At 38.1% G+C, this 21388-nt stretch overlaps 2 protein-coding genes across 2 annotated transcripts; both read left to right on the forward strand.

Annotated features, from left to right (window-relative positions):
• The first annotated feature begins 8668 nt into the window (after positions 1-8668).
• Positions 8669-9031, forward strand: LOC133870604 (uncharacterized). The gene has a single exon (XM_062307766.1). The coding sequence runs from the start codon at positions 8669-8671 to the stop codon at positions 9029-9031; it is 363 nt and encodes a 120-aa protein (XP_062163750.1).
• Positions 9032-15762: 6731 nt separating this feature from the next.
• LOC133870396 (uncharacterized) lies at positions 15763-20160 on the forward strand. Its single transcript, XM_062307508.1, has 5 exons — positions 15763-16262; positions 18662-18712; positions 18807-18869; positions 18957-19025; positions 19468-20160. The coding sequence occupies exons 1-5, from the start codon at positions 15948-15950 to the stop codon at positions 19714-19716; spliced, it is 747 nt and encodes a 248-aa protein (XP_062163492.1). The 5' UTR covers positions 15763-15947; the 3' UTR covers positions 19717-20160.
• Positions 20161-21388: the final 1228 nt, after the last annotated feature.

Below are 21388 nucleotides of genomic sequence, written 5' to 3' on the forward strand. Positions count from 1 at the left end.
GATTTTTTTGAGAAAAGTACGCATATCTCCCTTAAACTACCAGTCAATTTTCAATATGCCAGAAACTACCAATTGTGTCAATGTCCCCCCTCAAACTACCAAACAATGTAAATGTCTTCCTAAGACTAACAAAAAGACAAAAATGACCCAAATTTTTTTTTCAATAAGACATAAATATCTGTATAAATTCGAAAAAAAAAAAATTTAAAAGACAATTTTTTTTTTCTAAAAAAAAAATAAAAAATTGAAGAATAAACGAAAAAGAAAGAAAATTAAAAACTAAAAGAAAGCTGCTCGCCACTTTTTGTGCATTGTTTAAATTCTTCCATAGAGGCATCCGCATATGCAAAAATTTTATTAGGATGATCAAAAAGTCCCTCAAAGATCACAGCATTTCTCCTAAGCCATAACCGACGTGCAATAGCAGCAAACATTTCTGGAAAATTCCATTTGTAGTGCCTAACCAAATTAGGCGATCCTGTGGGAGGCTCGGACTTAATGGCATGTGAGCTATCACCCGTGCATCCTCCGGATTAAAAACTTCATGAATAAGTGGGAGATTCCAGGCCTTCGTCTCTTGGTCAATTAGTGCATTCACCCGAGTGACTCCTAGTAGCATGCCGTGTGTTGACTAGACCGTATAGGAGGTGAGGGTGGGGAGCCACCTATCCCCCCAAATTTTGATACTAGACTCGTTCCCCACCCTCCAAACAAGTCCTTGTTGTAGTAAGTCTATGGAAGAGAAGATACTTCTCCAGGCAAACGAAGGATGATTACCAAGAGAAGCTTCCAAAAAAGATGAATTTGGAAAATATTTAGCTTTAAGTATACAGCCCGTAAGAGAGGAGGGGTTCTGAATAAGTCTCCACCCTTGCTTTGCGAGGAGCGCCTTGTTAAAACATGTAAGATCCCTGAACCCAAGCCTTCCCCTATTTTTTGATCTTCCCAACTCATCCAATTAATCCTTGATGAGTTTGCCATATGACTCCACCAGAATAGCTGCGTCATGCCATTGAGGTCCTTACAAAGAGTAACCGACAGCTAGGCTTGGCAATTCGGGTTGTCGTATCAACCCGTTTAACTAATTTGGTAAACAATGTGTCATTAATGCATCATAAATATGTCATAAACGAATTGATGGGTCATAAACGTGTCATTAACAGGTTGGTGAGTCATAAGCGGGTTATTAACGAGTCACAAACGTGTCGTAAACGGGTTGACGAGTCACAAACAGGTTATTGCTTAAACCCTATATATTCGTGTCGTGTTCGTGCCAGATTCATGGGTCGTGTCAAAATTGTCAAGCCTATCGACAGCATAAAAACACTCATGCTGTAAGTTGGCACCACCTGAACTACTGCCTTAAATAGCACTTCTTTGCCTGCTTGAGAAATGAATTTCACTTTCCAATTGGTTAACTTCTGCCCCACCTTCTCCTTTATACTCCTAAAAGTTTGAGCTTTGGACTTACCAATCAAAGCAGGCAACCCAAGGAAGGTATCGAATCTGTGAGCTTCTGTCAAGCCCGAAAGCCTAAGGATCTCTTCTCTTCGTGTCTGGCTAGTATTACGGCTAAAGAATATGGAAGTCTTCAACAAATAAGTTTCTGTCCAGACTCTACCTCATAAGTCCCCAAGATTCTCAAAAGTCTATGCCATTCCATAGAGTTTGATTTGCAGAAAAGGATGTTGTCATCTACAAAGAATAGGTGGCTGATCCATGGGCCATTTGGGGATGTGGGCACACCTATTGTAACGACCCACCCCCAATGACACAATATTGTCCGCTTTTGGCTCCCCAAATCAAACTTCCCAAGAGGTCACTCATCCTGGGATTGCTCTCGTAGAAGCACGCTTAACTGCGGAGTTCTGATAGGTTCACGACCATCACGGCTTTAAAACGCGTTGTGTCATAAAGGGTGCATTTATACATATAAACACATCCTCATTCCCAGGCGATGTGGGACGTCACACCTATAATGACTTCTTTGCTCTCAGCTTGTGATAGGAGTGAACTGGGGACCACAACACAAAGCAAACAGATGTATAGGGAGATTGGATCTCCTTGGTGGATACCCCTTGTAGGCCGGATGTTACCCACTAGACAACCATTGACCACTATAGAGTAATTCACTGATTTCACACAAGCCATAACTAGCGGTGCCCATTTAGCAACAAAACCCATCCTTAACATGGCAGCCTCCAAGAAACTCCATTCAACCCTGTCCTATGCCTTACTCATGTCAAGTTTAAGGCTCATAAATCCAACCCTGCTCTACATACGAGTTTGCATTGAATATAAATACATAGTCTTATAGGCAGTTAAGACATTGTCAGTGATTAAATGGCCTTGAATAAAAGCACTATATGTGGGGGAAATTATATTAGGCAGTAGTGTTTTTAGCCTATTAGCCAAAACTTTCGAAATTAGCTTGTAAGTGACATTGCACAAACTAATAGTCCTAAAATCAGTAAAATTTTCATGGGAGGCTTTTTCTGGGATAAGGACTATGTGGGTTTTGTTTATGGAGACATCTAACTCTTCTGTTCTTCTTCTAAACATGTTTCCAATATTTTTCTATTTTAATTTACATTTCATATTTTATCACAAAACATCCATATATGTTTGCCTAGTTGTTTGAAAAGTATGTAAAGTATGTTCAGATTTTGATTTGAAAAGAGTTATGATATTATAGAAGTTGACAACCGTTTTCAATGGGGTCTACATTTTAAAAGTGTTGTTTTGGGGGTTTATCAAACGAAATTGTCTGGAAATTTTTTAGCGTTTAATATTTTTATTTATTTTTTAGTATAGATGCACGCTTCTCAATTATAAAAAAAAAATAAAATAAAAATAAATAGAGAGATGACCACATAGTCACTCCCTCGCCTTCCTTGGAGGTGGCCAAGCGGCCACATCTCTTTCTCCACACTTGAAGATATAAACACGTGTTTTTAAAACTACTCTTGCAAGAAATTATAATAAGTTTTCTAAAATGTGTGTATTTTTATTGTTTGAAAAGTGTCTTGTATTTTATTTTCTCAAGTGTTTTATTTGGTAACTATTTTCTAAAATATGTACTTTTATATTGAAAAGATAAAAGATTTTTCAAAATATTTATCACACAACCCTAATTTGATACCTTAAGACTGTTTTTAGCAATTTTGTTTGGAATCCATCGAACAGTAAATCAATGATTCTTTACATTGACTGAAGTTACTGTATGAATCGAACCTCTTTTTCTCTTCTCATGCAACTAAAGTCACTTATCCCAAAGAAGAGAGTAATGATATATATATATATATATATATATATATATATATATATATATATATATATATATATATATATATAGACACACACACACACACACACACACACACATGATTGATTGACATATAATTTAATAATTTAATGGATGAGGTACCCCTTACAGAGAGTAAAAAATTCTCTGACGGTCTAGTCTCCTTCTGGGCACCGATGTAGGAGTTTTTCGGGCCTTGTTCTTTCTGTTTCATCCTTCTCGTGGCAAAGGAGAATGTCAAGAGGTAATGGGGAATGTTTGGGAGGATTTTCTTTGACTAAGGGTGAGCAAAAAGGCATAACGATAGCAGATGGGACAACGCAGGAACTCAGAGCAAAGGGATCCAGGTGCTTAGTGGGACGGTTGGGAGTGCCAAAGAAACTCAATAAGGAGGCTTTCAAAGCCGTCCTTATGCGTATTTGGAGGTAGGCTGGTCATGTGGTTTTTAAGGAGATACTCAAAAAATTTTGGCTATCTGAGTTTTCTGATGAAGGAGACAAACAAAAGGTGATGGCTGGGAGGCCTTGGTCGTATGACCGAACTCTGCTGATACTCAATGATTTTGATGGTAAACTGGCACCTTCACAGATGGATTTCTCCATCTCTCGTATCTGGGTTCAAATACATAATATGCCACTTGGTTGTATGAACCGCGAAGTGGGTTTTTAAATCGGGAGTACGATGGGAAAGGTGGAGGAAGTGGTTGTGGCGGAAGATAATGTCGAATGGGGCCGATTTTTAAGGGTTCGCATGGCCATTAACTTGTATCAATTGCTGCAGCGAGGCAAAATACTTTTCCTTTCAGAAACTCTTGTTAGGTCTCATTCAAATACAAGAAGCTCCTAGTCTTTTGTTTCAGATGCAAAAGGATTATCCACAGCCCAAAGGGTTGTTCTGATCTCTACTCGAAGAAACAGTCTCATGAGGAGGGCACAGAGGGTTGGGGACTATGGCTACGTGCAGACGATCTGTCTAAAGGACTAGGAATCACTGAGGGGCAACCCAGCACTCAGTCATCATCTCCAGTGCACTCTGACCAAGGCCATACAGGGGCGGAGCGGAAGGAAAGAAATCCAAGGATGGAAAGTGAGCATGTGGCAGATCGGTTGGATGAACATTCATTGCTTCCGATTTTTTCCAAATTGGGAGCCCATAATCCTCGCATAACGGATTATTTGGGGGGTGCAGAAGAAGGAAAGGAGGAGGTAGCGCAGGGAAATAAAAAAAGGAATATCTTTCTAAGAATGAAAAGAATTCCGAGAATCATATAGAGGTAAGTTTTAAATAGGACAGCAGTTTATATAGTGAGTTGGCACTGTTTCAGCCAGATGGGCTCGACAGAAAACAACCAGTTAGACATGGGTCAGTTAGCAGTGGGCTTGTAAAGAAAACTGATCCTAAGAAGGGCTTCTCCCAAGCCCGCACAGGGGGCCTTCGTCAACAGAATGTGGCACACGTAGGGCACTCAGAAACTGGCTAAATGGGTGATGGAGAATGTGGAACCTGATCTTAATACCCACTCAGAAAAAACCAATGTAGAGTCCCCTGGTCAACACCTTCCTGAGGGTGGGTCAGGAGGAAGTCTTAAATCCTGTAAGAAGAAAGCTCGTGGGGATCGGTCGGAGGAAATAACAATGCTTGCTCAAGGCTGTCATTCGGGTTTGAGTGAGCAAGAAGGAACATCAGAGGGGATAGAAAGCCATAGGAACTTTGTTTCCTGGTATGTTTTACATGATCAGGATGATAATTTCGACTGTGTTTTGACGGAGGCTGCGGAGCAGCCCCACCAAGAGCAATAAGCCTCTTGAGTTGGAATTGCCAGGGGCTTAGAAACCCCCGGACAGTTCGGGTCATTCGTCAATTGGTGAAGGAAAAGTCGCCTATATGGTTTTTCTTATGGAAACCAAGCTTACCCAGCATAAAGCTAGTTTCTTGAAGGTGTGGTTGGGGTTCGATAATATGTTTGTTGTTGATTGCCAAGGGAAAAATGGGGGTTTTATCCTCCTATGGAACTCTAGCAGTAATGTTTCTATACAGAACTTTAGTCAGAGGCATATTAATGTTGTAATCAAGGCTGGGGGGAATGGGCTGGTATGGAAGTTGACATGTTTTTATGGGCACCCGGACCCGGTCAAGCGCCCAAAGGCCTGGTCTCTGCTGAAATTTTTGTCACAGGCTACCCCTTGGTCGTGGCTTGTGGTAAGAGACTTCAATGAAATTACTTATCTCTCAGAAAAATCCTCCCGCTCGATTCGTTCACGTGCGCTTATGGATAACTTCCGGGACACATTGAGGGAGTGTCGCCTTGCGGCTTTGGGTTTCAAGGGACAATTCTTTACATGGACGAATGGTCGGCCTGAGGAGGGGAATACTTTGGAACGGCTGGATCGTGCAGTGGCAAATGCTGAGTGGAGTAGCTTGTATAATGTTACGGAGGTTAGTAAATTGCCACGATGCGCTTCTGACCACAACCCATTGCTCATCACCTACTCAAACTCTTTAGAGTTTAGATGGACAAAAAGACGGCAGTTCCGGTTTGAGGCGGCCTGGGTAAAGGACTCCAACTCTAAAGAGATAATTAAAAATGAGTGGCGGGTAAAAGGACTTAGTGGTGATTCTTGGGGCCAAGTAAGGAAGAAGTTAGATCGGTGCAAAAAATCACTTCAAGTTTGCGTGCGTAAAACAGCTAAACAGGGGGAGCATTTGTTACAAGAGAAGCAGTTGGCGTTAATTGCATTACAAAGTTCGGCTAACCCTGACTTTATTGAACAAGAAAAAAGTGTCCAGGAGGAGCTTTTTTTGCTATTGGACCAGAAAGATCTAATTTGGAGGCAACGAGCAAAGGCAGATTAACTGAAAGAAGGGGACCGCAATACTAAGCATTTCATGCTTGTGCCAGCCAACGAAGTTGAAGGAATACTATTTCAGAAATTGCAGATCATCACGGGATTTTATGCTTAAACCAGGGAGCCATTGAGGCAGTTTTTGTAGGTTATTTTCAAGATCTTTTTGCTGTTGGTGATAATTTGAATGTGGAAGCCTGCATCCATCATGTAAAGTCCAGGGTTACCGCTCAAATGAATGACAGGCTGCTTGAAGAATTTTCTATTAATGATATTAGTCAGGCTCTACAACAAATGGCCCCCTTTAAGGCCCTAGGTCTAGATGGCTTCCCCGCTTGTTTTTACCAACAAAATTGGGCCACGGTTCATGCCGAGGTCAGTGCTACTGTGCTTCATTTTCTGAATATGAGGGAGCTAAATCCAGAGATCAATGCTACCAACATCGCCTTGATTCCTAAGGTGCTTTCCCCCACTTGTGTAACTGATTTTTGGCCAATTAGTTTGTGCATTGTATTGTATAGACTGATTTCAAAAATTATTGCGAATAAATTAAAACTTGTATTGCCTTACATTTTTTCTAGCACACAAAGTGCTTTTATCCCTGGTAGGTTGATTACTGATAATATTCTAGCTGCATATGAGATTTTGCATACCATGCAGACTAAAATGTTCAGCAAAATGGGATTCATAGGACTTAAATTGGATATGAGTAAGGCGTATGACCGGGTGGAATGGGATTTCTTGGAGGCTATAATGTTGAGGTTAGGCTTTTCTACAAGATGAACTAATCTCATCATGACTTGTGTTTGATCAGTTACTTATTCAGTGATTGTTAATGGCACACCGGTGGAGCATATTCACCTTTCCAAGGGGATTCGATTTCACCCTACCTCTTCATTATTTGTGTTGAGGCTCTTAGTTCTCTCCATCACCATGCTGAGTTGACAGGAGCCATCACAGAGGTCCCTTCTTCTTTACGGGCACCTTAGATCAGTCATTTGTGTTTTACAGGTGACATCATGATATTTTGTAAAGCAAACTCCATGAAATGGAGGAAGGTTGTGAAGATTCTTAGGATCTATGAGGAGGGTTCAGGTCAAAAGTTAAATTTTCAAAAAACAGCTATCTTTTTCAGCCGTAACACTAGTCAAGAACAAAGGAGGGACATCTTACAATTGTCTGGACTTTCTGAAGCAACACTTTTTGACACTTATCTAGGCTTGCCATCACTGATTGGAAAATAAAAAAATGCAAGCCTTTTAGTCTATAAAGGAGAGGGTCGGCTAGAAGCTCAATAATTGGAAGGTGAAATTTCTTTCACAAGCGGGTAAGGAGATCTTACTCAAAGCTGTGGTCCAAGTTATCCCACAACATTAGTCTTTTTCTCCTTCCCATTATTCTTTGCAAGGATCTTAACCGTATGATGCAGGAATTCTAGTGGCGGCACATGTTTAATAATTCACGCATCCATTGGATGTGTTGGGAAAGAATGGGCTTAGCAAAATATGAGGGGGGGCTTGGTTTCCGAGACCTTCCAATGTTCAACAAGGCCTTGCTTGCCAAACAAGTGTGGAGAATTCATCAGCATCCGGAGTCGTTGGTAGCGCGGATTTTTAAAGCCAAATATTTCTCCCAAGGCTCAGTCCTTGAAGCGTCCCTGGGATCACGACCATCCTTTGTGTGGCGGAGCCTGTTATCGGCCTAGGATTTGCTGAAGCAAGGACCGGTGTGGCGGGTGGGGGACGGGAATAGTATTCATATTTGGGGAGATAGGTGGCTGTCGACTTCCAATACTCACATGGTGCAATCTATCCCTCGGCTGTTGGATGCACAAGCACCGTTTTCCTGCCTCATTGACTCAGTTACAAAAGGATGGAATTTAGAGCTGTTTGCCACTATTTTTAATGTGGATGAGGCCAAAGTCATTTTCAATATTCCTCTCAGTCCCATGCAACCACAGGATCAGCTAGTGTGGAGTGGTACTTCTAATGGGATGTTCTCGGTCCGGAGCACATTCCACTTGAGTAAAGAAATTCAAAGAAGATCTGAAGGTGAGTGCTCTAATACTGATTCATGTTCTAAGATTTGGAAAGCCATATGGAGCATTAATTTACTGAATCCAGTAAAGGTCTTTTTGTGGAAGGCGGGAAACAACGTCTTGCCTACTCGGGGAAATTTATTCAAACAAAGAGTGGTAAAGGACCCTTTGTGTCCATGTTGTAAACAGGAAGAAGAAACAATTATCCATGTGTTCTTGACATGCCCTGCTGCGGTGGATGTTTGGGGGAGTGGCCCAAAGATTTTCCAGAAGTCTTATGCTTGGGGTAATTCTTTTATGGAGATAATGACAGATTTTTTTACTTGGTTCACGGCTGAAGAAATGGAGCTTCTGGCAGTGTTGGCTCGTCGTATTTGGCTCTGACGTAACACTTTCGTTTTTGACGGTATTTTCACCCTACCAAATAAAGTGGTTGAGTTGGCATTTGAAGCTCACCAAGAATTTAAACTTTGTAATAAAAAAATGCAGCTTATTGTTGGAGATATGGCACCTACTGCTGTGAGAACGTGGAAACCGCTGCCTGTGGGGGTAGTTAAAGTGAATTGGGATGCCGCCGTTAATAAAAATGAGGGTTGCTTAAGGATTGGGATTGTTGCCCGTGACTGTGAAGGTGTGCTACTGGGTGCAAAATGTGTGTTTTGTTTGATTAATGCAAATCCAACGGTGGCTGAATCTTTGGCAGCTATTTATGCAATAATTTTTTGCAAAGAGGTGGGGTTTTTTGACGTGATATTCGAAGGAGATGCGCTTCAAGTTGTAAAAGAAATTCAGTCGACCCCTCCTCATACTAGCAGGTTTGGGCATTTTGTAGAAAGCATTCGATAGGAATTGGTTGGGTTTAGATCCTCTTGTGTTGTGTATACGCCTAGGGAAGCAACTGGTGTAGCCCATTCTCTCACAAAACTGGCTACTGCTTGTAGGCAAAATTCTGTGTGGTTAGAGGATGTACCAAGTCATATTTATTCTCTTGTACTTAGGGATCAAGTTTCTCCCTAAACTCTTTGATGGGTCAGTTTTCATCAATATAAGTGGTATCCTGATTTGTTCAAAAATAAAAATTAATAATTTAATGATGTGATAAGATAATCAGCTTTTAAATAAATACTTATTAAAAAATAATAAGAATTAATTTTTTGCTATATCATATTAATTATATAATAATCACATAACAATATATTAAGTAGCATTATTATATATATAAATAATTAAAAAAAAACACAAAATAAAAGGGCCTGTTGAATTGATAATTGGCTTATTCAACCTAGGCTTCGTCTGGTAACCCCTCCCCTCAAGTATGATGAGAATTTTTTTTGAGTGGTTGTAAAATATGATTGATGTGATATAAAATAGAAAGAATTTATATGGAAAAGTTTTAAAAAAATTGTATAAGGGCCTCTAATTAATGGTGTGTTTGGGTATTGAATTTTTGAGATCATAATTGAATTTTTATTCTCTTTGCAAAAATTTCGAGGCAAAAAAATGTATTTCGGAGTTAAATTTTTAAATTGAAAAATATTATTTTTTAATAATAGAAAATGATTGGAGGTTTGAAAAGTTGTGTATAATGATTAGTATTGTGAAAAGTTATATGGAACAATGATTTAAATAATAATGATTTATTCTATATTGATTGTTTAATTAAAAATAAATAATTTTTTTTTTTAAAAAAAACATAATTAAAATTAAAATTAAAAAAAAAGTGAAGGGGTGGCTGCCTCGGGGGTGGCTGCGCGGCCACCCCTTGTGGTCGGGGGAGGCTGCACGGCAACCCCCAAGGGTCGGAGGTGGCTGCGCAACCACCTCCAAGGGTCGGGGGTGGCGTGCGGCCACCCCCGGCAACCTCTAGGGGTGGTGCGCGGCCACCCCAAAGGGTAGGGGGTTGCCGCGCACCCCTTTTTTAAATTTTTTTTTGTTGATTTAATTTTTCATTAATTGTGGGATCCATGCGTTTTTTAAGATAACTTGTCCTGCGCGTAGGTCTTGGTCATCAAATCAGACTCATCAAAATATCAGTCTTGAATTGAGACAAGATTTGGGTGAAATTCAAATTTTTTTACGGGTGGAATGGTTTTAGAAAAAACCTAAATAAAATAAAGATTCTATTATGAATCCAAACACACCATTGTGGCTAGCGACAACATTTTTATTACTATGTATAAAATACAACAAAAAAAAAAAAAAAACTTTTGAGAATTTTTAAGCAAAAAGTAATGTTAATTTAATAATTGAATTATTATTGGTATAAAAATAATTAAAGTCCAAAACGATAAAATAACATCATTTCACATAAGTTTTGTTCTTCTCGAGGGAATCTTCTTCAATTTCCCCCACATTCTCCTCTCTCTCTCTCTCTCAATCAAACTAATTTTTACGTCCTTTCAAAAAGTTCAATATGATATGACCCAAAGTTATAAATGAATTATGCTAAAATTCATAACATATTAATAAAACGAGAAAGAAATATATTTCAATCATTTTACATTTCTATTATACTTAACGTTTAGTTTGGACGATGATGACACATTACAATAATTCTTTTAAATTAAGGTGTCAATCCTTTTAATTGAGATTTTACTGGAAATTATAAGTTTAAATTGGTAAAACATAATTTAGATTTTTTTTTTTTAGTTAATATCATTTAATTTAGTAGTATTAGGTAAATAGAAAGGAATAGGAGTTAAGAGTCATTAAAAAATTAATTAAAATTAGATAGGTAGGAATCTTAATCTTATTTTTAAGTCTTTTACATACTTTGTTGCATCATCCGATTTCATTTTTCGGTTTGGAAGAAGGAATTCCTCGTAAATACACTTACTTAAATAGTGTTGTTAAGAGAATTACAGTTTCTACGACAAGTTATTTACAAGTTTATGTGACAGTCCAATCCACAGGGTCAAATTTTGTTAATTTTTTCATCACGCAATACTTATCGCATCAATTTATACTTGAGTTTGTAAGAAAAATATAATAAAAATTATAATACTTTAAAAAAGCATTTTTTAAATACTTAAAATATACATTAATTTGGAGAGAATTTGTCCTCTCCATGCTTTGATTGGGTGTCACGGATCCATTCAATGTTGTCGCGGATTGTCTTTACACACTGTACGTGGACCATGGGCTCGGCTAACACAAGGGGCCAACCCCTCCTTCTCACTTATGCTTCAGCTTCAGTTTAGGTTAATAATAGGTTTTAACCCTAAGATATTTGTCTAAATTTTAATATGTTTTGTTTCAACTATAATTGGACCCAAAGTCAAACCCACATTGAATAGTCCAAAAAATCAGTTGTGATGTTGATCCACGTGTAAACCTAGTAGTCTTTGTTAGTAACTTAGTTAATAAGGAACATTTTGAACAAAAATAGTTTATTCCAAATTTTAATAGTTAGGTTCGTTTGGGTTTGTGATTTTAATACTTACGATTTAAAAATAATTATTTTAAAATTTATGATTTTTAAAAACACAATTAAGCGTTTGATAAAATTATAGTTTTTTTTTAAAAAAAATAAAAACGCATTCACAAATAATTTATTTTCTATAATTTGGTTTAAAATCGTATTTTTTGTCTTAAAAATTGCAATGCCAAACGCATCATTAGAGCATTGCGATTTCTAGCTAAGAAATTTCTTAATAAAAAAATCAAAGGGGTCAAGTGGGTGATGATCACCTGCTGTGCGGCATATATACGGTTTTCTTCCTTCTCAAACCACAACACGTCGAAATCAAACAGTGGAAGTTCGAAACGTGAACTCGCCGAAAGGCATACTTGTCACGCACGCTAGCTTTTAATTATGCTGTGTGTGCCGACTGCCGACCCCGTACCTTTCGCGCGTGCCAGTCAGCCAACATGACAAACACGTGCGAAAGAAAATAGTGTCAATGGTCATCAAATTACATGGCAAGTAGGGGTGTGAAAATAAATCCAACTGCTTGTAAAATTGGTTTCGCTCAGTTTGGTTAAATTTAATTCAATTTCAGTTTGATTAATAAATAAGTTGTTTGTGAATACAATAATATGTTCGAATATTAAACGAGATATACTCGTATAAACTCCGCTCAACTCGGATAAAATGGGAAATTTGAACTAGTGATCTCCGCTTCATGAAGTGTGGTCCTCAGCCGATTGAGCTACTCCTTGGAGACATGTGTGTGTGTGTATGCACGCGCGTAATTTGTGTATGTGCATAATGAATTTCTATACATACGTATAAACTCAAGATTATATTATTTAAGATTCAGGTTAATTTATTTGAACTCAACTGATAAAATTTTAACAATATTTAATTAATTAATTATTAATATGGATTTACGGAAATGTAAACAATTATGATATTTACTTTATATAATAAATGAATAAGTTAATTGAGCAGTTCATGAGAAGATTGAATTTGACTCGTATTCAAAATAAAATTAAATGAGCCAAACTTGAACAAAACAACTAGCCTGGTGATAAGTTCGAACTCGACTCGTATTTGAAATAAAATTAAATGAGCCAAACTTAAACATTTAATACACGACTCAAGCCGGCTTGAATAAAACAATAATGGAACACTTTTAGAGCATCTATAGTAGAGTTTTATATTAATTATATTGATTATATTTAGTTATTATTATGTAATTTAGTCTTTCAACAGAATTTTTAAAATAAAAACTTCTCATCACAATAGACGGTAGCAACTTGGACTAAGAGCACTAGTAGCAGTTACCCTATACTGGTTCCCTTCCCTATATTTAGGGAAAATTTCATGAAAAACATCAAAAAACCTCCCACAGCAGATGCCCTATATTTAGATGAGGGGGTTGGGAATGAATAGTGATTCCCAATGTATACATGTCTACTATTCATTCCCTATGTATTATTTTAATATAAAAGAAGAAGAATTAATTGATATAGTGAAGAGAGAAAAAGTAAGAAAGAGAGAAAAAGAATAAAATAAGAGTAAAAAAATAATATTTAATTGATATATGGAAAAGTAAGGGAATCTATTGTGGGGTATTTTTTTATAGGGAAGTAAAAAGTAGTTTTGTTCCTTAAATATAGGGAAAATAGTTGAATATCTGCTGCTAATGCTCTAATATAATCATATTTAAAAGAAAAAAGAAAAAGAGAGAGGTGAAAGATGAAACTTGAAAAAAATAATAAAAAATAATATTTAAAGACAATAAATGGTGCAATAGATAATCTTACCGGTGCAATCTTACTATAATTTTTTGAGTAACTAAAATAATTCTTTTTGCCAGAGATGCTTTAGATGTTAATTAATTTTACTTCAAAAATTATCATAATGAATGATAATATATTACTTTTATTTTTGGCTTTACATAATTAGATTTCTACTCATGGTGAATGCCATAATTGCTTGGCAACATTAAATTTCGAAACGGAGAAAATAGAATATTTAATAAAGATATGGTAAGTAACAAATGTTTTAGATTTATCATAAGCAGATCTTTCTTACATGCGTTTTATTAAATCGGAATGGAAGAATTTTCTTCAACCCAATTTAGAGGAAGAATTTGTTCATTATAATATGGTAATATACTTGTGCAATTATTAGACTATTATAACTACTTTTAAATGAATATTATCGTGCCCAGAAAAAAAAAAATGAATGGTTGTAGTAAATAATGCATAATTTCATGCCGAAACATATATTATTATTACACATGCTTGCCAAACACTCCATCGTCTCTTAACTTTTGTATACGAAGAGTTGCATACAACGGATTAAGATCTTTTTTAAATTATTTGTCCGAATTTTGAGAGAATTTAAACAGATAATTGTGAGATCGAGACCACTTATGAGACTCACATGACCGGATAAATAGTTGAACAACTCAACTTATGATGGGTCTCATAAATAGTATCTCACAATTACTTATTTGAATTCTCTCAAATTCAAATAAATAATTTAAAAGGATCGTGTGGTGCATACTTGCTTTTAAGTCTTATTTTATCAAGTACAAGTGTATACCATTACAACTAGTAGATAAATACCCGACATTTATGTGGAGAGCTTGTGCTTCTGATGACTACGTGGTTGATATATTGTTGTTTATTGTGCCTATGCCTATTGCCCAACATGGACTCTTCTCTTGATTGGTCGTTGTATATATTTGTTTACCAATTTTCTTGCATGAATTAGGTAAGGCTCATTTTTGGGTTAGACATAGACATAGGAGACAAAATATGGTTCTTAATCTATAAAACTAAGATCATATGTGCGATTGCAGGTGGTTCAATGGTTTCAATAAATTTTTTAAAGTAATTAGACATGTATTAGGGTGAGAGTTCGATTCTTAAAATGAGAACTTCAATCCTATTAATATTAACCGCCTTGAGTTCTATTGATGTCTTGATTTGACTAGGTCAAACTATGACTCAATCGAACTTGAGAAAGTGCATGCGGTTTTTACCGTTTAGGCCTCCTTTTGTGCGGTTTCTAACATGTAGGTGCTATTGTGATCACGCATAGATAGAATAGTTACAATTGCTTCCTGTTGCCTACTCCAAGTAAGAACTACTCTAATTACGTACAATTCAAATAGCTAATTGTATGAAATTTTGAAATGGCATAGGAAACAAGCATCCACAAAATAAGATTTGCCATAAATAAAGTAAACTAGAGTAACACTATAGCAGTAGACAGGAACGAAGCTAGACATTTTAATGGGAGGGAGTCAAATAATTGTTTTTTTAAAAAAAAAAAATTTAAAGTAGGGGTTAAAAGGGAATGGGCCAAAAAATTTCTTCATTTTATATATATATATATTACCTTAAAATTTTTTATTTCTTAAGAGTTGGGGCCGGAATAGGTGAGTTGGGGGCATGACCTATACCGACCCCTCCTCCCTCCGCCCCCGGGAGCAGAGCACATTTATTTTCTCAAAGAAAAAATGTTTCTGTTACAAGTTTTAATTGCCATCTAAAGAGTTTTGACCAAGTGACTAAATAGCAATAAACAATTAAGCACACAACGACATAAGTCAGTGATGTTGCTGTATTTAGTAGTTGGGTCGTTAATTTTTATGTTTTTTCTTTTATATATATAAACTGGGTTTTCAAGGATGCAACATAAATTTTTATCTTGACTAAGACAGGTAAATTCTGCAATGTTTTCTTTTTAAATAATATAAATGTTTGTATTATTTGATTGAATAATATTAAAAATTACATTTTTAACTCAGAATACTTAACGTGATAGCTAGTGTCGATTCATTCTTAAATAAAACATTATTAAAAATTGAAATCTAAGAAATGATTAAAAAAAAAAAAAAAAAGGTAGACAGTAATAAAATAAAACTGTAATTTGTAACACTAATCTATTGAGATCAATCTAATACGAGGAGATCTGATGACAGCACACACAAGAAAGAATGGATCGGTGTTCGGTAATCGGTTTACGGAGCCCTAATTAAATACAGCGAAACTCCCCCGCTGCCACATCACACTGTGGGCCCAGCCCTACGCCTCATATTGAAACAAAATTACAAAAGCTAAAAAAGAGTCAGCGACGAAGCCGAACAAAACCAAATAAATAACTGGAATCTACTCCACCTTCGCCACCACCCACACACACCCAATATAATACCACTCCCCCGTATATAAACCCCCTCTTTCACTCTCTCTCTCTCAGACTCTCTCTTTTTCTTGCTTTTAACATCTCTCTCATTCTCTTCCGCCACTCAGTCCTCGATCTTTCTCAATAATCTCTCTCTTTCTCAGAAACAAGCAGACGATGATGGTGGGGGACGAGTGGGTGAGGGCGGCGATGACGGACGACGCGGTGGTGGTGGAGCTGCTGGTGCGGCTCAAGCAGTCGCAAGCGTCGTCATCGTCCTCGCCCAAGTCGTGGCCTAGAGCGCTGGTTCCGCTAAGGTGGGGCCTGAGGCAGCCCAGGTCCAGGCCCAGATGCGACGCCGTTTTGCGGAGGAAGGAAGCCGATTCTACCAGATGCAGCCCCACCACCCCCCTCTCCTGGAGCGGCGGCGCCCCTCCCTCCCCCACCACCGACGGCTTTGAAGCCTCCAGCGGCCCCGCCAGCAGATCCAAGGTTCTCTCTCTCTCTCTCTCTCTTCTTCTGCTTCTTGTTCCTCTTCTTCCAGTTTTTTTCTTTGCTGGCCATCTGATCTGTGGCGTGGCAGATTTTTATTTGTGGTTTGACCGAACGCCGTCGGCGAGTGTTGTAATTTATGTATGTCTAAGGAGTGGTGGAAACGAAGGCTTCGGACGTCGAGGGTTGCTCTTGAGCCCGTCGACGAGACATTCCTTTATCTTCAGAAAGGCCGTTTTCGGTCGTTTGATTATTTTGCCCCTTCTTTAGGACCTTATTTACTCCGCCTCATATAAGGTAATTTCGAAACCGCTGCTTCCATATGCCCGTCGAGCTATCATTTTTCCCTGTCTTTCGTATCGCCCAGCTGGCAAGGGCAAATCTGTCTTAATCTTCTCTTTACAAACGGTTGGTGGTTGATCTCCGATCAGACAGTGATTAATCGTCGGCGGCTTGAAACTCCCGCGGCGGAGCGTGTACTTTTTCGTTTCATGACCAAACTGCCCTTGTTACTTTACGATTTTTACGCTCACGTGAGCTCAGCCAGATTGAGAGAGCACCCCTCGTTACTTCACGTTTTCTCCTCGCCTCTTTCACGGTCACCTGTCATTCTTGTTCGCTGACGATTTGACCAAAATATCCTTCGAAAGTGCCCCCTAGATTCTGCTGACTGATCGCATACCGGAGCGAGGGTTTTGTCAGAAAGCCAAAAACCGGTCTTACGTCATTCGTCGTTTCCCCGTGGTAAGAACCCGGAAGCTTCCCTCACACGATCCTTCCTTGTCGTTTTGACGAAAATACCACTCGGTTAGAGTTAAAAAAGCTTCGTACCCGGCGCGAGGGCATTTCGGTCAATAGGAGCGTGTTGTGGTAGACGTGGGACCCTTTGATAGGCCTGCGTTCGGTTTGGTGTGGGTGGAGCGAGTGGCGGGTGGTCTTTGATGATGTTGGGGGTTGAGAAAGTATCAGGTGTGGCGCGGGTGTACCGTGGCGCCTCATGCAGGTCATTATCTCTTTGTCTGATAGTACTTTATCTAATCAGTCTCACGCAGTCACGCTTTTTCGAGATTGGGGAAAGTCTTGGGTGTGGTTAGTTGTACCTCTGACACTGTATGCGCCACTGCTGAGACGGCCGGTGTAGTCTGGATTCGGAAACTTTTTTTTTTTTTTTGGAGTCGTACTTGTGGCTCTCCCGTGTAACCAGGGAGCATGTATCAGAGTGTGTCGGATGATGGTGAGCCGTTGATTTTGGGAGATTGTTTGCGTGGGTTGCGAATCTGACGGTGGAGAATCATCGGGCGACACGCGTGTCGCTTAACTACGGAATAAATAAAGGTTTCGGGAGTTTGAATATCAGCGAGTTGTCACGTGGCACCTCGTGGCCGTGATGATGTTTGACTCTGGGGTTGTGATTGGGTGAGTTTATCCAAAGAGAGACGCTTTGAAAGAATCTTTTCTCTTTTTCATTTTTTTTTTGGGGGATAATAGAGGGCTACAGTTTTATTGGGATGTTTGTGCTGGGACCCTACCCCAATTTCACGGGATTATGGGTCACCTGTCCCAGAGACATTTTTCATATGTCAGTCCTTGCTGGCTCATTTGTCCGAGCAGATTTCAGACCGGCCGTAACCTGATCCGATGGGTCACCTGATCTGAGTTCTATAAAGACTCTCAACTTTGCTGTTGGGATTGCCAAATCCTCCACCGTGTTTTTTGAGGTGTGGGCATCTAACGTAATAGTAGTAGATGTTTTTAAAGATAAGGATATGTTGTGGGTTTTGATGGGTCCGGTTCGAGAGTTGGAAAGTGCGAGTATTTTGAGGAATAGTGCTGCAACTGTGTCCTAACCTTTCGCCACTTGCCACGGTGTCTATTGTGTTTGCCGCTTTTTTTGTGCTGGGTCATGGGTGTGATCCATGACTCGGATTGCAATATTTGGTCACTGTTAGTCCATTCGTAGCTTTTGTGGGATTTGGAGCCAAATAATTATTGTTTTCAGATTTTTGCCTTTTTGCTTTAGTGTGATCAGCATTTAGATGGAGACTGGAGAGGAACCATTTAATATTCAGAATGAATTTCATGTATCTAATTTTGTATATGTTGTCGTACGATAAATATATTATCACGTCATTTAAAATTTGACCATGGACATATAGACCGAACAAAACAAAATCTGAACGGAATCGTGAAATGGTTCTTGTCCATTTCACTTGAATCCTATTCCAGGTTATAGTGGGTTCAGGCAATAAATCTTTGTTATAAAGATATACAGGGCCTTTCCATCTTAAGTAAGTGTGGAGTGTGGTTATTGTGCCTTTTGTTTTCCTTTACTTTGTTGCAGATATGTTGTATGGTTTTGTTTATTTTAGTTCACTGATGTGTGGGGCGAATATTTTCAGGGTACTGCTGCAAATGAATCGACAGCTACCAAGATGTCAAGAAGAAAAAGGGTAAATTCTAAGCTATATAAACCATTACATCCTGACAAATGTAATGCATTTTTATTTGAGATGTTCTGATCCGAAGATCATTGAAATTTTCTAGACATTTGCTGAGCTTAAGGAGCAGGAGAATTCTCTGTTGATGGAAAGGCTACACTTGAAAAAGGTGTGTCATTGGTGGTTCTTATTGATTATTTCGTCCCCCTTTAATAATTTATTGTAACCTTTAATTAATCTTGCATTCACTAAACAGGAGATAGCAACACTTCGTGCAACTTTTAAGGAACAGAGTGCCAAAAATGAGAGCTTGAAGAGAATGAAGGTAACCCAAGTGTTCTTTAATCCTCTTTTTTACTGATTTGGTTTGCATGCCCTTTCTATGTATGTAATCACTATGCAAATTTCCCTAGCATAGACCTGATACCGACAATTATTCGTACTATAACCTCTGCAGATTCAGCACCTAATATATAAAACAAAGAGTAATGCTTCTCTTTCACACTTATGTAGTATATATCCATTTCACATTGGCTGATGTAACATGTTTTAAGTGTTTTTTTTTTTGGCTGATGTTGGAAGCCACTTCAAACATAAATATGCAACGTCTGTTAGTATAAAATGAATGTGATAAATGGGTGTGAAGAGCAGCATTATTTTAATAGAAGTGTCAAGAATAGACTATACACACACACACTCAGCTACTTCCAAAGAATCTTTGTGTTTTAGATTTATTTGCGGCTCAAAATTCCATTTATGTTTTGCAGCTTGATTTGGTTTTGCATTCTGCAAAGAATCTGAGTGCAAGTTCTGATGGACTGGAGAGAGCAGTTTCCAGAGAACCCTACCAGAGAGTAGCCTCCACTCCTGACCATATATCTTCAAGCTTACCGGCATATGACACAAAGGATGATAATCAGGAATCAGAACCTTGCAAGGCAGTCTGTCTTCCTGATCTAAATATGATGCCATCGGAGGAGGATTCCAGCTCTGAGACCTTATACGGGATGAGCTGAGAAATGCGTGCTGACTGCTTTTCTACTCCTCCCCAAAAGGACATGGCTATAAGACACTATCAACCCGTCTCTATTAGTACGGAAAACGTGATCCGCCGGTACGTTGCGCCGGGCCAAGGACCCCTTCGTAGATGTAACTCTGTAAATCTTTAGATGAAGTCGCAGATGGTAGGATTCAACTTGTTCCGGTTTTCAGTTCTTGAAGGGCAAAACAAGTTGGAGAGAAGGATTTTGAGGGTAGTGTGGCAATCCTAGCCATTAGGCTGACGATATCATTTATTTGCGGCAGGTTCCTACTAACCCCCAAAATTTCTTGGGTGAGCCCTTTGTCACTTCTCGTTTCAGAATTATGGACACGTAATTGTGTCATTCTTTGTAGGCAAACAGCTGTTGGGCTCCTCTGTTTGAGGTACTTGGAAGTCAATAACGCTGTTCTTCTTCTAATTTTATTGCATTTTTTCAATTCTTATATATATATATATATATATATATATATATATATATATATATATATATGTTATGTGTTAGTAATGCTTTATTTTCGAAGCAAATTTACCAAAATTTTGTAAATTTCTCCATTTAAACTTGACGACTGCCAGTTTTCAAAAGTCAGCTGACAATTGGTAGTGCAGAGAGGGTTCTCAAATAGAGGTCAAACATTCACATTCAACTCACCAAATTTTAGTTTATATATATACATATAGTTAAAGAACACATCGTTTTTCAAAGGTTAAATAAACACATAATTTTTAAATGATTATGAATCTTTAACAGATCAATTTGTAGAAAATTTAATATATATAGCTAAAATGGCTAGCAGAAGGACTATTTTTTTACCCAATTTTGCTACTGGACTGGCCAAAATAGTCTTCGGCCAACCCAACAAAAACGCTCTCATGGAGCAAATAGGAATGAGGCTCGTTCTGCAGGTTTGTCCTCAGAAACATTAGTGATGATGATTGAATAGCTTGAGTTAGATTCCATGATAATTATTGGTGTGGGAGGTTACCTTGTCAAAATGTCACAAGTTTGGCATTGACCTTAAGAGCACCTATGGAGCTTATTTCTAATCATATCAAATTGCCTGGGATTACCGCTAGAAAAAGCAACTTTCTTCTATTGGCCCCGCAATTTTGCGGATTGCGGGCTACACGGATCTTGTTCTAAACAAATCAATCTTAAAAAGTATTTTGTTTGGAAGTGAGCTCGAAAAAAAATGATAATTTCAAATAAGACGGTATATTGTTAAAAACGTGCTATACTAAAATTCTTATTTTCATTAATTATATTTTATATTGTTATTTTTTTAAACCGCTAAACCAAATTAACACTTCGATTGCTTTAGCTTGCGACCAAATTTGATTGAAGGTTGCACATATATAGCTGATGTTCTTCTTATAAAAAGTTTTGGTGGGCATGTCATTTGACTGCAAGGCTTCTTTTGACATTCTTTTTAAGACATCGAAAAGCCTAACAAAGAAATTTCTTTGCAGTGTTGTTGTTAGCGTTGAAATGGGACGGCCACCAATGATAGCTCTAGCCTCTAGCAGTGGCGGCTGCCTATGGGAATTTGACCAAATGGCTATTCTAACGTCTACCTCTTTAGACTTTAGCTCAGAACTTTAGTTCAAAAGGTAGAATTAAATAAATATGATATTTGATGATGAATATA

This window comes from Alnus glutinosa, chromosome 6 (genome assembly GCF_958979055.1).
Source record: "Alnus glutinosa chromosome 6, dhAlnGlut1.1, whole genome shotgun sequence".
NCBI classification, from domain to species: domain Eukaryota; kingdom Viridiplantae; phylum Streptophyta; class Magnoliopsida; order Fagales; family Betulaceae; genus Alnus; species Alnus glutinosa.